The 15,459-nt window shown below is 34.0% G+C and overlaps 1 protein-coding gene across 1 annotated transcript in view; it reads left to right on the forward strand.

Moving 5' to 3' along the window:
• The first annotated feature begins 1,119 nt into the window (after nt 1–1,119).
• The window catches only part of LOC145289474 (uncharacterized), a 75,104-nt gene continuing 60,764 nt past the window's right edge, over nt 1,120–15,459 (forward strand). Inside the window, exons 1-2 of the mRNA XM_080136415.1 lie at nt 1,120–1,947; nt 10,023–10,271. Coding sequence (XP_079992541.1) covers nt 10,181–10,271 — 91 coding nt within the window. The 5' untranslated portion in view covers nt 1,120–1,947; nt 10,023–10,180. The remainder of the gene's footprint in view (nt 1,948–10,022; nt 10,272–15,459) is intronic.

The raw sequence follows: 15,459 nt of genomic DNA on the forward strand, positions 1-15,459 counted from the left end.
TTGACCTTTGAGAACTCTACCAAACTCCTCCGACAATTTTGCGTCTACGCACTTGAAATTGTAGATATAGGTTCCTTGCACATGGATCTAACTTAATAACTTGATTTGAGCCCAAAACAATAAATTTTAAGGGGGCATAATAGGGGTCAAAGTTAAAAAAAATCATTGACCTCTGCGGTCTCTTCCAAATTACTCCGACAATTTCTGGTCTAAATATTTGAAATTTGACATAAAGGGTATTCAGAGATAGGGCAAGCTTTTTCATCAGTTCGGGCCGAAAATTTTTAGTTACCAATATATAAATGTATGTATGCATGTCTGTTTGTATGTCTGCCTTAAACTTTCAATAGTGGCGACGGATTTTACCAAGATCTGTGTCGTTTTTAAGTTCGACCTTTCATACGAAAAATATCCAAAAATTGGCTAAAAACATTAATATCTTCCCCTTCAACTAGGCACTTTGCTACAGGGGTGGATGTCGCTTTTTTCGTCGATATTTTTAAAAGTTATGCTCTCCTTTAGATTGTCTAGCCTTAATTTTAAAAAATGTCGCTTCCACTTGCCACTAGCATTTAACAACGCCGACTCAGGAGACATGTGGTTGGAGATAGCGCAAATCTTGCCACAAAAAATGCGACACGCAGGCACCCTCACAGTGTATATCTACAGCATGCCAGGATTGAAGGAAGCTACCAGATACATGAGCGCGCGCACGTGTGTGTGTGTGTGTGTGTGTGTGTGTGTGTGTATGTATGTGTGTGTGTGTGCGTGTGTAATGTGAAAATATGTTTAAAATATGATAATACACTTTTATCTTAATATTGTATATATATATATATATATATATATATATATATATATATATATATATATATCAGCTTATATTATAAAAGCTTGTTCATTTCGGATGAAATTACGTGTTTATCCATTGAGTTATTGTCTTAGCCCTTGATACTATGAAGCGGCATTGTCATAATAGCTCACTAGCAATCGTGCGCTAACGATACTTCTGCGAGGGTTGCAGTGGTCACAGTAGTTGTGACCATTGTAAATAGACGAGGTAGGAGGAAGGCGGTATGTAAATCTGATCAATATTTATAATCCCGCGTCGTCTGCTTCGTACGCGTTGCAATTTTCCACCGAAACTCATTAGCATATACGCTGCTACTGCTGCTATTGCTCTCGACCAATTAAAACGCGGGCAACGTGCTACGCAGTTTTCATTCATCGCTCCCTGCAGCTTTGGAAGCGGTCGTGTGTAAGCCGCCTGCGTAAAAAGGAGAAAAAGAGATAAATATCGACTCACGCACATCGACACGGGCATATATAAGCAATAGGCTTTTTGATTTTATACATAAAGCTCAGCTAACACCAGATACATATAAACATTACAGAGAGAAAGAGAGAGCGAGAGAGAGTGAGAGAAAGAGAAAGAGTGAGAGACAGGAAAAGTGGCAGAGAGTGAGAAAAAAGACATTAAGAGAACGAGAGATTGATTCTATGTTATTTAAACTGGAATAGATATACTTATATAAGAAAGGAAGGAGTGAGCGAACGAGTAAGAGAGAGAGAGAGAGAGATTCGGAAGGAGAGAGAAGAGTGCGTGAAAGACAGAAAGAGATAAGACGAATTTGATTGAATAATCTGGGGGAACCTTTTACGTATATTTTTCTGGAGAGACACGCCCTTTCTCCCCCCCTCTCATTTATGTGAGCGAAGCTTGACGGCGGAGTTATTTTTTTTAATGTTGTAACTAAACCACTGGCGAGTTTGCCAGATCTATCGCATGCCTGTTCCCGTTGACTCGACGACGTGGTCTTGCGTTTACGTCTAGTTTTGGTCAGATCATACTGATCTGATTCAACTGAGACCAGAAGTGACACCAACGCAGCAACCAGGGAAACAGAAGCAAAACACGCCACAAACAAAACAGATTGGAAGAGACAGGTAAGTTTATTTTTTTAAAAACGTTTTTCCGACAACCCTTAAGTTTTCAAGAGAAAAATTTTCCACTTAAAAAAATTCTAACATTTGTTTCTTTTCCTTTATTTTAAAAACAAACATACATTCACATATATACTTTTAACACGGCACAATAAAGTTAACACATCGGTTCTCGCCAGACCACCAAAGTTAAACAACGACGAACCTGGCCAATACCAGATGGGTGACCATTTGGGAACTCTGGGCTGTATGTACCATCGTAAAAAATTCCAGGTTAGTATCTGGGGGCGCGTTTAACTCACAGAGAGGGGGAGCAGTGATGCACCCTCGAATCAAGATGGAAAGCAACAGGAAACTTACTCGTCTTCCCGATACTACCATGGCTCTCCAAATTGTAGAGCCATGATCGCCAACGCTGCTAAAACAGCAGGACAACTATTTTCTTTTTAAACATTTTACTCTTATTTACCACAATCAGAACATATTGCGACTGAAACGTCAATATTTAAAGTGGTCGAGACTTTGTTTATAAAGGAAAAACTAGATGGCTAGTTGGTAAACAAAATCTTCGTTCCATTACATTTAAATTTCTTTCTGTTGTAACTATCGCTGAAATAATGAACTGGAAATGAATTTCATTTCAAAGGTTATATTCTTTTTAGATGTTTTTCGTATTTAAAACAAACAAACAAACAATGCGCCAGGCGACGAATTTCTTGTTTCTTTTAGTAATAAATAGTTTTTTTTTGTTTTATTCTTTGGAAACTCTCGACACCATGAAATAAAAAGAGGGAAATATAAGGCCGAGTTTGTGGGAAATAAAGTAGGCCAACGGGGTCAATCTAATACATCGTTTCGTGATTATAAAAACTTGAACATTACAACAGCAAAATATTCAAACAGTTGTCACTTAAGTAATGACTTGTTTTTGATTACAGGCAGACCGACACACACACACACACACACACACACACACACACACACACACACACACACACACACACACACACACATATATATATATATATATATATATATATATATACTCACACACACTGTCATATACAGATGTTTCGTTGTTTCTCCACTCATCAATATGGCTGGATATAGATTCGAAACCTGAAATATAAGTTACTGTCGGATACGTCACAATATATATATATATATATAAAATATTTATATTTCTTGTATATACTTATAATATTATGTTGTGTATGTGTGTGTGTATTTGTAAAAATTAAATCTGTTAATCAACTTTTCTTTGTCCATGGCGATTCCCTATATCCTATAATCACACAGAATACATGCCAAATATCTTCATTTCTTTGGATTGAGTCCTGTTCCAAAAAATCAATTTTTATTGTTCTAAGAAAAAATAGTTTGCAACTCACAGTCACCCATCTGTTATTGTGTTTCTACCCGTTGCTCTCTCTCTCTCTCTCTCTCTCTCTCTCTCTCTCTCTCTCTCTCTCTCTCTCTCTCACTATTAGTTACTATAATGTTTTACAATAACTCCGATCTCCGTTAAAGTACACCGCTTGTTTTACTGTATTTTATCAACGTCCTTTTCTTTTTGTTATTCATTTTTAGTTCTTTTCCTCCCTTTTTTCCTATTTGAACGCCTTTGTCACACGCGCTTTTTATTTAGGAAATAGTTACGCACGTTTCCAAAACATCCTGCTGTGCGTCTCCTTTGTAAGGTTTTTGCTCTTATTTCAATAAGTGTAAAATCTTCACTTTTTGCTGAAGAGGTTTGTTGATTAGAACAAAACCAGTCAAGCTCTTGTTTTTGATTATTTATTCCTGTGTTCAATTTGTTTTCCTTTTGTCATTTTTACATATCCTGTCTCTATCGCATTTCATTTTATAATATATCGTATATTTTATCCATATATATATATATATATATATATATATATATATATATATATATATATATATATATATATATATATATACTCGTTTTTTTATATTCAAAAGTAATGGACTAATGAATTCAACGAGGTTGTTAGATAGTGCTCAATAAAAAGAGCTGATAATACTTGTTTATTGTTATATAAACATGCTCACATCCCGCTGCTACAAATAGCCACTTGTTTCAATCAAACAACAGATATCATCAGGCAGCGGCTTGACTATTCAAAAGTTCAATGAATAATAGTTTATTCATTGAACTTTTGAATAGTCAAGCCGCTGCCTGATGATATCTGTTGTTTGATTGAAACAAGTGGCTATTTGTAGCAGCGGGATGTGAGCATGTTTATATAACAATAAACAAGTAATATATATATATATATATATATATATATATATATATATATATATATTATCAGGCAGCTGTTTCGCTGTTCGCGACTCTTTAATGTGGTGATTGTTTCAAGCTGAGATTCGAAACCCGATCGTTTCGTCAACAACCTGGATCTTTTAGTCATAGTTTATGTATTTATTTTAACAGTGCTCAATACATCAGTAGAGTTATGCAATATAAACAAAATATTATCGTATAGTTTATGAATTTATTTTTTATATTTTTTATCCTGCCAGTGCCAAAGTTTCCAACTCTTCGTTTCTTCAGGGTAAAATATCTTAGAATATTTATTATAAAATTCTGTATGGAGAAATAAAAACAACATACTCAAATACGTTTGAAAGATCGTATTGTATTTATTATATATCTTAACTTTATATGATGCAGTATTATTATTATTTATTTCGATTGAGGATTGATACGCTCGGTTCCACAAGGGATGAGAAATTTATGCCCGTTAAATTAAAGACTAGTCCGTGGTTTCGTTTATCAGTTCATGGTCTAATAAACAGGCGAGATTTTTTTTATCTCTTCTGAAAACGCAGGTAACAATATGCAATCGAAATATCATATAAATATTATATGTAATATATACGTATATATAGCTATAATTGAATAATAATTATTAATCTATATTTAGACACTAGTGCTTCATGCTTATGCAATCACCAGTTTAGGATAACAATTCATGTCGGTCATTAGATTCGAACTCAGCTGCGAAGCCACCTTTTGCTCCATTTGCTTAGCCTCTACCTCAGGGTCACCAAACAATAGACACGGAAATGAAGGGAATTAAGAACTATTAAACTCCGATATATATATATATATATATATATATATATATATATATATATATATATATATATACATATATATATATATATATATATGTGTGTGTGTGTGTGTGTGTGTGTGCGCGCGTGTGTGTGTGTGTGTGCGTGTACATGGTGTATGTGTGTGTTTGTTTATTAATTTGAGAATCGTTATCAATCTCCCCCATTTAATGGGAAACAATGGAACCATGTTAGTCTCGTTCAATGATTCAGATCATAACATAGCAACGTGGCTTTTGGGGGAATCGATTGCTACCACAGAGGCAAATCAATATTTATTGTTAATCGATCGACATGAGATCACTTGTTTCTTTATTGTCGTGTCGATTTAAAGAAAGTCCCCAACTAGTATAAAGTCGTTCCTTATAAATACACACACACACGCACTCATATCCCTGCTATCAATGACTGTAACCTTTAGCTTTTTGTATTCGATTCTATTCAATTAATACGATGTTTAAATAAAAAAAGAATCGTTATATCTACTGTCACTATTGTTCAAGGTTTAAAGTCACCAAAGTATAAAAGTTAATGAGATGGATTGATTGAATGAAGATGAATATTATTACACATTACACATTCCCCCCCCCAAAAAAAATAACTACTAAAAAAAAAAAAACAAGCAAAAAACAAAAAGACACTCAGAAAGTAGCAATTCTGGGCAATCACTAAACCAGTTTCAGGATAAACTTTTTTATCAGCCTTTCAAATCATTCTCTTATTATTGAGCTCTTGAAGACTGAACGCTAGTGATGGAGTCTCTTTACAACTTGTTCGGTTTGAAGTTAGTCTATCTCCATCTCCGTATTTATTATTATGATTAAGTGGCTTCTTGGGTGACTTTCAAAAAAAAAAAATAAGCATGGGGACAAAGATTAAAGGTTTGTGTCAGATGGACAATGAGACAAACAGGCAGACGATGGCTAAATCTGAGCAGAATTTGACGATTCAACAAGTTTTTTTTATATTGGACTTGAAAACGACCATGTTGTAGTCAGCTAGAAAGTAGCCCATAGTATTGTGTTCCGGGGACGGAAGAAACCCTGTTTATGAATGCTTTGTTTAGTTTAAGGTATACGGAGAGGAAATTATTTTTTTAGAGTAGTTGTGACGAGTTTTTGCTGTTGATGTTTTACAGAGATTGGAGTTCAGTCGAAAATCTCTCATGTAAATAGCGACAAACTAGAGACAGGTTAGACAGTTATGAAAATGAAAAAAAAGGGCTGCAATGAAAAAGGAATCAATCTTATCTTCTTTTTAAGTGAAAGGAGTGATATGAGCTGTATATCTCCAGATGTGACAGCAGTACTTCATCTTAGAACATATCTGGCGCTTATATAGGTAAAGGGTTGTGTCAGGGGGATATAGTTTCTGGAAAAAGAGAATGATTGAACGATTTTTATAACAACCTTAGCAACAAATATGATGTAAATTTTTCGGTTTAGATCTGAAGTGACAATCAGTCCTGAATAAAACCAAAACCAAATATGGGTTCTTTAAAAATGATACTTTGCTGTCTTTATGTTAACCGTATAAATATGCATCTACCACTGGTCTATCCCTCTTGGATAAGATCCAAAAAAGAGTCTTCAATCTAATAAGTCCCACTTTGTCAACTAAGCTCCAACTCCTGTCCCATCGTCGCAATGTTGCATCTCTGTGCCTGTTTTACAAATATTTAATGAAATATGCTCTGATGGACTCGTTGGACTTGTACCCTTTCGATGCACATATCCCCGACAAACCCGCTTAGCAACAAAATCACATCCCTACTCTACTCTAATAGTTTCTTCCATTGAACAGATAGACTTTAGAATTCCCTTCCTGCTACGTGCTTCTATGATTCTTTTTTTTATACGGAGGTCACCACTTATCAAGGCCCGGAAGCCACTCAGGGATAAGGGCGGTTCTACTGATATGCAAAAGTTTAAATGTAACGAAAACCAGAATCTTGTTAGTCTTTCCTCTAGATGATCCCAATTAGCAGCTTCTTACGCCCAACTTGCAATATACCTTGTTTGGGTGAACATGAGTAAAAAAATAAATAAATAGATAAAAATCGTCTTTTGTATGTTTAGTTAAGGAATATGGTAAAATAACAATATGCATAGATTGATGGAGGGCAGATGTGTCGTCCAACATATGTTTGTCATTTGTATACTTGAGTTTTAATTTTCTCTTTTTTTCTTGTTTAAACTGCACTTTTAATTCCAAGTTGCACTTTTATCGCTTCAAATTAGATTAATATTCAATATTAAGTTTAATTTGCCATCAATTTAAAATTTTAATTTTGTTCTTTTTATAATTTAAAACAAAGTTATTTTAATTTGAAGTTTAGCTCTTTTAATTTGAGTGCACAACAATGCAGTAATTCGTATTAACAAAAGTATAATCATTATATATTATACAATGTCCACGCACAAACACACACACACACACACACACACACACACACACATATATATATATATATATATATATATATATATATATATATATATGTATACACACACACTGTTGCCATATTTGGAGAGGTACAGCTATATATATATTAATACGTATATATATATATATATATATATATATATATAAATGGAAACTTTGATTTAAATTATGTAGAATTACAACATAATTTATTGTTTAACAAAGGGGTACAGAAAATTAATAAACATATTATCATTATCCAGCAATAAATTTTGTTATAATTATACATAATTTAAATCAAAATTTCCATTTATATTATTGATCTACCTCGCATATTGACCTTCATTCATCTGCCTGAGATCATTTTAGTACTGATATTTATTTGGACTATTTGGATATTTAGAGTATTATAGTACCTGCATTCTTACTGCACTTTAATGTATATATATATATATATATATATATATATATATATATATATATATATATATATATATATATATATCAGAAGCATAAACAAAGACTGTAAACCGGAGATTTACATGTAAAAAATTATTTTCGACAGATTACCTCTAATAAAGAAGGTTGGTTAAATATCCTTATTCTGTGGAGTTTCAAAGAATGTAAGGTTCTTTTCCTCAGAGGAAAGGAACTAGTTAACAGATCATAAAGATCGCTAAGCTAAAGATTTGCTGGTTTTAGCATTTGATGAAACTTCACTCCATGATGTTTGTCATAGAGTGTAAAATACAGTTCGTGTAGAGTAATGTTTGTAAACTAATGCTTGTATAAGGTTTGTCAAAAGGGACAGGAAAAGAGGAAAAGAAAAAAACAAGAAATCAAACCGTATTGCATAAGTCCAGACTGTGATGTAATCCTCTATAAATATCACGAAGCGAAAGAGGAATACAGGAGTTTTAAATTCAGTTACGAATGGTTGACATGAGATTAAATCCTGTGTGGTTTCGATGAATATATATAAATACAGTTCTGGGATGATAAAAATCCGTCAGTTTAAGACATTCAAATACACGAACGTCTCAGTGCCAATGATTTTAAATTATAAATATAATATTAACATTAATACTTATATTGGACTGAAGCTTTCAACGGCATTTGACTAGTAAATGTCCCTCATTAGTTACTTGAGTTATATATATATATATATATATATATATATATATATATATATATATATATATATATATATATATATATATATATATATATATATATATATATATATGGGGTGTATTTAAATAGAGATTAGAAATTTGGATTATTTTCTGCATATGTAAATCTGCGATTTTTGCGGGGGGGGCTGCATTTCTGCAATTTCTTCACAAGTCTTTTTTTTGTAATGGTCATATTAAGTATTTGGTCAGTTGTATCATGTTACACGAAAGAAGAAGAGCCAACATTCGCAGGATGGCGACAAACGAATGTTGGCTATCAAACGAGAACCTACCTATCATGGAGCTCAGATCTATCTTAACCTCACGGCTTTTATATTTGTTTGGTGTCATTTAAAGATGGTTTTGCTATAGCATATGGCACCTGCAAGCCTGGTTTATTTTACTTGTGATCGTATCACATGGGATAGTCTTTATCTTTCCCATGTGTAAAAATAATACCGTGCTAACACACACGCTGAACGTATTAGGTATTTCCAATAAAGATAGTTAATAACTATTTATTTTATCACGAAAACATAGCGTCGCCGAACCTATGTAAACATATAGTAAAATAATACTGACGTCATGCTATCGAATTTCCAAACACAACATATATATATATATATATATATATATATATATATATATATATATATATATATATATATATATAGCCTCACTGATGAGCTCTAATACAGCGAAACAGTACTGCATGTGGATGACTATATTTAAAGCCTCCTTGTTCATCTTACTGCATATATATATATATATATATATATATATATATATATATATATATATATATATAAACACTAAGATGAACAATATCTTGGAATTCGGGATATAGGCGTTTTGTCATTAATAAATGCTCCCTATCTTGGGTTAAGCATATTGGGGAGTAAAAAAACATAAACTACCGTTCGCATATAAAGCAGTGCTTTTTGTGCAAACAAATTGAGCTTATGTCGTTTGGACAATATTCAATCATTGTAATTTCGCATATTCATTCTAGCAGCAACTGAATAGCGAATAACTGTTAGAAGCGCCGACTGTCGCATCCGCGGTCGAGTTTTAATCCTAGCTTGAAGTAATTTCTAGTTTAGCCGTACTGAAAAGCTGTGATATAGCGAAACAGTCTTTCTGATGACTATATATATATATATATATATATATATATATATATATATATATATATATATACACAAACACACACATATATATAATGCATATTTAACAATGCTGATTAAACTGATTAAAATAATCTTATTTGAAAATGTAAATTCCACAACAAAGTTTTATAATCATTTTAATTTGCATTTTTTCTTCTTTCGTGTTTAGAAAGCAGATTTCTTGACGAAGGCCTTAGAGAGAGAAGAGAAAGGAACAAAAGAGAAGAAGAAGCGAAGAGCTTTTATTGTTCGAGAGAAAAGCTTCATCTCCTGAAGTAAGGCAACGTTGCATCGACTAACACTAAACGCCCGCGAGTTGTACCAGAAATGAAACGAGTGTCGAGCACCGTGTCTCTTCTGTTGCTGCTCTGCGTAGTTTCCATATGGGCCATTCCCGTGAAGAGGGACAGCGCGAAACGTAAGCTCAATCGTTTACAGCATGCCTCTATCTTGTTATTTGCTTTTATTTGTTGTTTTCGTTCGCATTTTCCCTACGATAACTTAGTAGTAGTAGTAGTAGTAGTAGTAGTAGTAGTAGTAATAGTAGACAAGGAAATCTGGTCGACCATAGTCGAGGACGATCTGTTGGCTTCCTTTTCATTAGCTACAACACTTTAATGTACAAGACAGTGTCTCTCTTTTCCCGGATTACTCCACTGGCTCTTGATCTTCATCATATAATGCTGAGTGTTTAGTAAGAGATAATCAAGTACCGTTTTTAATCTTTCGCATGGCTCGATCTTGGATTGAACTACAGTCTCTCAGTTGTAGTAGTTGTGTTCAACTTTTTTCACCCTGTTCGTATCCCCGGATAAAGTATCCGCATAAAGTAGAACATATGGTTTAAACTAACCTCACGAAAAGATGCTAGCCTGTCACCGGTTATACGCCTCAGCGCCTAGTACGCATTCATTCACCTGGGCGAAGTGTTTCACATATAGCATCTTTCATTGCCAAATAATCATTATCCTGTTTAACGTCGCTTAAATAAGATAGACTGATGACATAGGCCATATCTGTGGCAGGATGCTAGTCTATCATCGGTTCCAGCAAGGCAAGTACTAATTTATAAGCAGTGGTGAAGTTTTTGCTTACAGCATCTGGCATTTGTAAAGGGCAACAAATCTAAATATTGACCAGGCTCAGCATCACTTAACTTCAGTGATGTGGATGCTGTATATGCGTGTGTTAAATCACTTGAGTGCTGCATACTAAGGTTATAAGTGAATAAACCAGACTCACCCCTAATAGGATACAAATAAAACCCGACTCGGTAGATGAACACGCTTGTAATGTCAACGATTTCCGTGAAGTGGTGCTGAATATAACAGAAATAAAAATTGCCCCTGTCGAAAAAGGATTTCTCTTTCTCTGATAAAATAATTAATTCTAGCTGAAGATCGAAAGCAGCACATTTCGTTAAAAACAATGGGTTGTCTTTGAAACTCTGCGTTACCATGATGCTTCAGGAAACGTACAATTTAAGAAATTCCAATGCTGAAATAAAAGCAAAAGTCTTACATAAAATCCACTTTAACCTTTTAATGAAACTCAGAAACACTCACCTGGATTTTTTGTTGTTTTTATTCTTTTTTAACTGTGTTATTTGTTTTTTTATTAATTTTCTCAATGTTGACTATGATTGCTGACAACACTGCCATCTATGGCAACACTCCAAAGGCCGTAAATGACCAAGATCTTTCTGATTCGCTCTCCTTTGATCTTGAGCACGTGGCAGAATGATAAAGACGTGGCTGATTAATTTTAATGCATCTTAAACCAAGCTCCTATCTTTACATTATCAACGCTCTGATCCCCGTCTGGCATCAATTGAAATGAATGGCTCTCGTCTTATGTTTTGACAAGCTTCTGGGTCTGACCTTTACTTCTGATTTGAAATGGAACACGTACATCAAATCTGTTGCCAATGTCGCTGAAAAAAATGGTGGGATCATTCTACATTCTACCACTCCAGTAGATATCTCACTGCTGATGCAATTCTCTACCTGTATAAGAGGCAAGTACGTCAAAGGATGGAGTGCTGTTGCCATATTTGGGCAGGAGCTGCAAGAAAGACCTTAGCCTGCTTTGACAAAGTTCAAAATAGACTTTGTAGACTAGTGGGGGGACGTCCTTTCTCTTCCCTGCAACCTTTTACGACAGAAAAGATGTTGTAAACCTGACTCTGATTTCTCATTATTTTCTGGCAAGTACTCGTCTGAGCTCTAATCTATGGTGCCTCCTCGCCAAATATTCACGAGAAACACTCGTCTCACTGAAACTATCAATAATTTCCCCCACTCTTTATCTGTGGCTAAACCTCAACGTAGATTCCATGAACAAAGCTTCTGTCTTAAAACTGCACGCCCGTGTAACGGTCTTCCGTTTCCCTACTTTCCAGCTCACTACAATATGGTTGCCTTCAAGTCCAACGTAGACAAGTTCTTGATGAGCTGTTCCCTTAAGTAATCCAATTTACCAAATTTCCATTACTAACAATATATACGATATTGTCGGATTGGCTACTGTACACTAATTAACCCTTATCCTCGAGTGGCCTTCCGGCTCTGATCAGTTGTTATTCCTTTGTAAAAAAAAATATGGTGAAATGTTTATTGTGTGTGTAATAGTGTATAGGACGCTTCATGTCAAATAGCCGACGTAAATGTATCTTCAACAGACATTTCATTTACGACAAATGTGTCTGATATAAAATTTACCAACGGGCATTTTCTACCGAACTGAATATTAAATACTTGTCAAATGTTCAGGCAGTGTTTTTACCATTTTAATCTTTTCCTCATAACAGATTTATAAATGGGAGGTGACGGTGGGGTAGATGAGCGACGCTGGCAAAGTGGTTAACGACCACAAAAAACACTTTTGTCCAACCCATATTTGATTACGTGTCTAACCTCCTGGATGTAAATAAATTAATAGGTTGATAAAACAAGCTATATAAAAGATAAAACGTTAATTTCACGGGGTTTCTCTCGTAAGTAACCGATATCGGGGAAACGAATGCAAACTAAAATCATCTTATTCATGGGGAAAGAATAATGGCTCTCAGCAATAGTAACAGCAGCAGCAGCAGTAGTAGTAGTAGTAGTAGTAGTAGTAGTAGTAGTAACATTTAAACCAAGCGTATGGCGCATTGAAAACACAAAGTTTATGCATATCGACAGACAAAGGAAATTATTAAATTATTGTTATTTTTCATAAATATTTCAATGAATACGTTTTTCTTTTTGTTTGGGAATCGAATTAAATTTAAGACGAGGGTTCGCATATATAAGACGAACATTGTTTTTTTTTTACATCTGTTTTCTAAAATAATGACGGTTTTTTGTTCGTCTTGTCTTTCTATATATTAGGAAAGTTTTTAAAAAAAAACTTTATTGCAAATAACTGATAGAGGAGTCGGCCATATTGTAATGTCATTTTGTCCATCAACTTGTATATATCTTAGCGTCTGTGTCTTAATTTGACTTGACAACACACATTTCATTTCATCTTCAATCTTTCTAAAATGTAAAAATATCAAATTGTTATTAATTTATTATTCGTTCTTGTGTCTGCGTTGATATTTATTATGAGTTTAGTTTTATTATTTACGTGTTGTTTTACAGTTAACTGAATTTTTATTGAGATTCTATTTATTTTGGTATATAAAATCAAGTATTGATGAAATCAAATACATGTCATATAAATGTGTTATCTCTGTATTTGTGTCTGTCATTGACTATATCCAGAGATGCAATTTCGAACAAAGTTCTATACTAAGTTCAAGCAAAACTTTTCTAATTCCAAGAGAAATTCAACGGCAGTATATATTTCGTACGATAAGATATTTACAAAAATACCGTAACCATAAACAGTAAATACTTTATTTATCTTTAATAAATTAATTTACATAAAAATAATGTTTCTATGTAATAAATCTTACATAAATAGATATTAATTGTTCGTTTGTTTTTCTACTATAAAAAACATCCCTCATCCCCTTTCTCTCTCTTCCAATACAATAATTTGCAATGTTTTACATCAAATAAATCTTTGAGAAATCTTACACTGTTTCGGCCGTTGACAGACCCCAAATCTCCATCTGTATGTTTATAAAGTTAAGCAATGTAATTTATAGGGCTATGACATGAGAATATTCTCATCATTGTTTTAACTCTCGAGTATATATCTGACACAGTTAATCAATCGAGAACCACATCACTCTATTTAAAAACATTTAAGATATTAACTAACATATACTCGAGAGTCCAAATAACGAAAAAAATATTCTCTTGTCATAGCCTTAATAATGGATTTCTGATTGTTTTTTTTAAGAATGTCACTAAACAATGATATATAAAAATATATAAAAAATATTTTTTAATGGATGGTGGCGATGAACGAGTGCGAGAGTTTTGTGAGGAAGGAGGACGCGTATAAATACATGGAGTTAACAGATTAATTTATATAACTAGCATGGTTCTCAACGTTGCCCGGGTTTGAATAATGATGTTGCCCGGGTGTTTGAGGGTTTGTACGTAGGAGAGGGTGACCCTGTTTTAATATTATAAAAAAAACACGATGATAAGAAAAATTGGAAACACCAAAACAAAGCAAAACAGCGAACAAACGTAAAAAAGGGGGGAAAAAAGTTTAGGTAGAAAAACAGGCTCGAACCCGAAGCATCGAGGCTAAAGCGGAAAAAAAGCCTGACACTTCACTCCTACGCCAAAGAGACATACACTTAATAACGGATAAAATTAAACCTTTAAAAACACTTGCAGGTTGTTGAAATTAACGTCAACGTTTTCTAGGTCAAGCACGACGTCATTGTAGTAGCAGGAGCTGAGAAAATGAAGGAATGATTTTTTTGTCACTCCTTCCTGTACAAAACTGATGATTTTAGGGTGAAGGAATTAATGTTTTTGACCAATTCTTCGATATTTGTTGGGCGAAGGTTGGCGCTTTAAAATGATACCTATCTAGCGAAAATCTGTGGCCCGTGTCGAAAATTTTTGCGAGACATACAAACACACATACATACATACACACATTTTCGCTTTTATATATATACTAGCGGGGGGTACCCGGCGATGCCCGGGTGTCTTGAGGTAAAGCAAAACTCCGGGGGGGGGGGGGTTAAATAATAATAAAAATATGTTTTGGTAGGTGAGTATGAGAATCGAACCCGTACCCTTGAGTTGGAAATTAATGTGTGAAAAAAGAAAACCCTGCGATGTTACCATTGGGCCACCGCAACATACACCATAGACGTGTTTGAATTTATTTATCTAACTATAACTATAAAAACATGCGTGCGTAATAAAAGTTAACTTTGCTGCTTCCATTTGACCTAATTAAGAAGGTCAAATAGAAGTCACACAGCGTAAGCGTCTGTTCCCGGCGCATTGCCGCGAACACGTCCGTTTGAGTTTAGTTTCATTTTATTTATACTAAAAAGCCCAATCAACACGCGAGAAGCCAAAATAGCAATAATTTTGTAAAAAATCGACGTAAATAAATCTATACACTACGCGCTTTCCTAATTTCTAGATATTATGATATAGGACCTATATACACAGTTTTAAGCGATAGTAACGACT

Source organism: Euprymna scolopes, chromosome 2 (genome assembly GCF_053919585.1).
Source record: "Euprymna scolopes isolate OS-2025 chromosome 2, ASM5391958v1, whole genome shotgun sequence".
NCBI lineage: Eukaryota > Metazoa > Mollusca > Cephalopoda > Sepiida > Sepiolidae > Euprymna > Euprymna scolopes.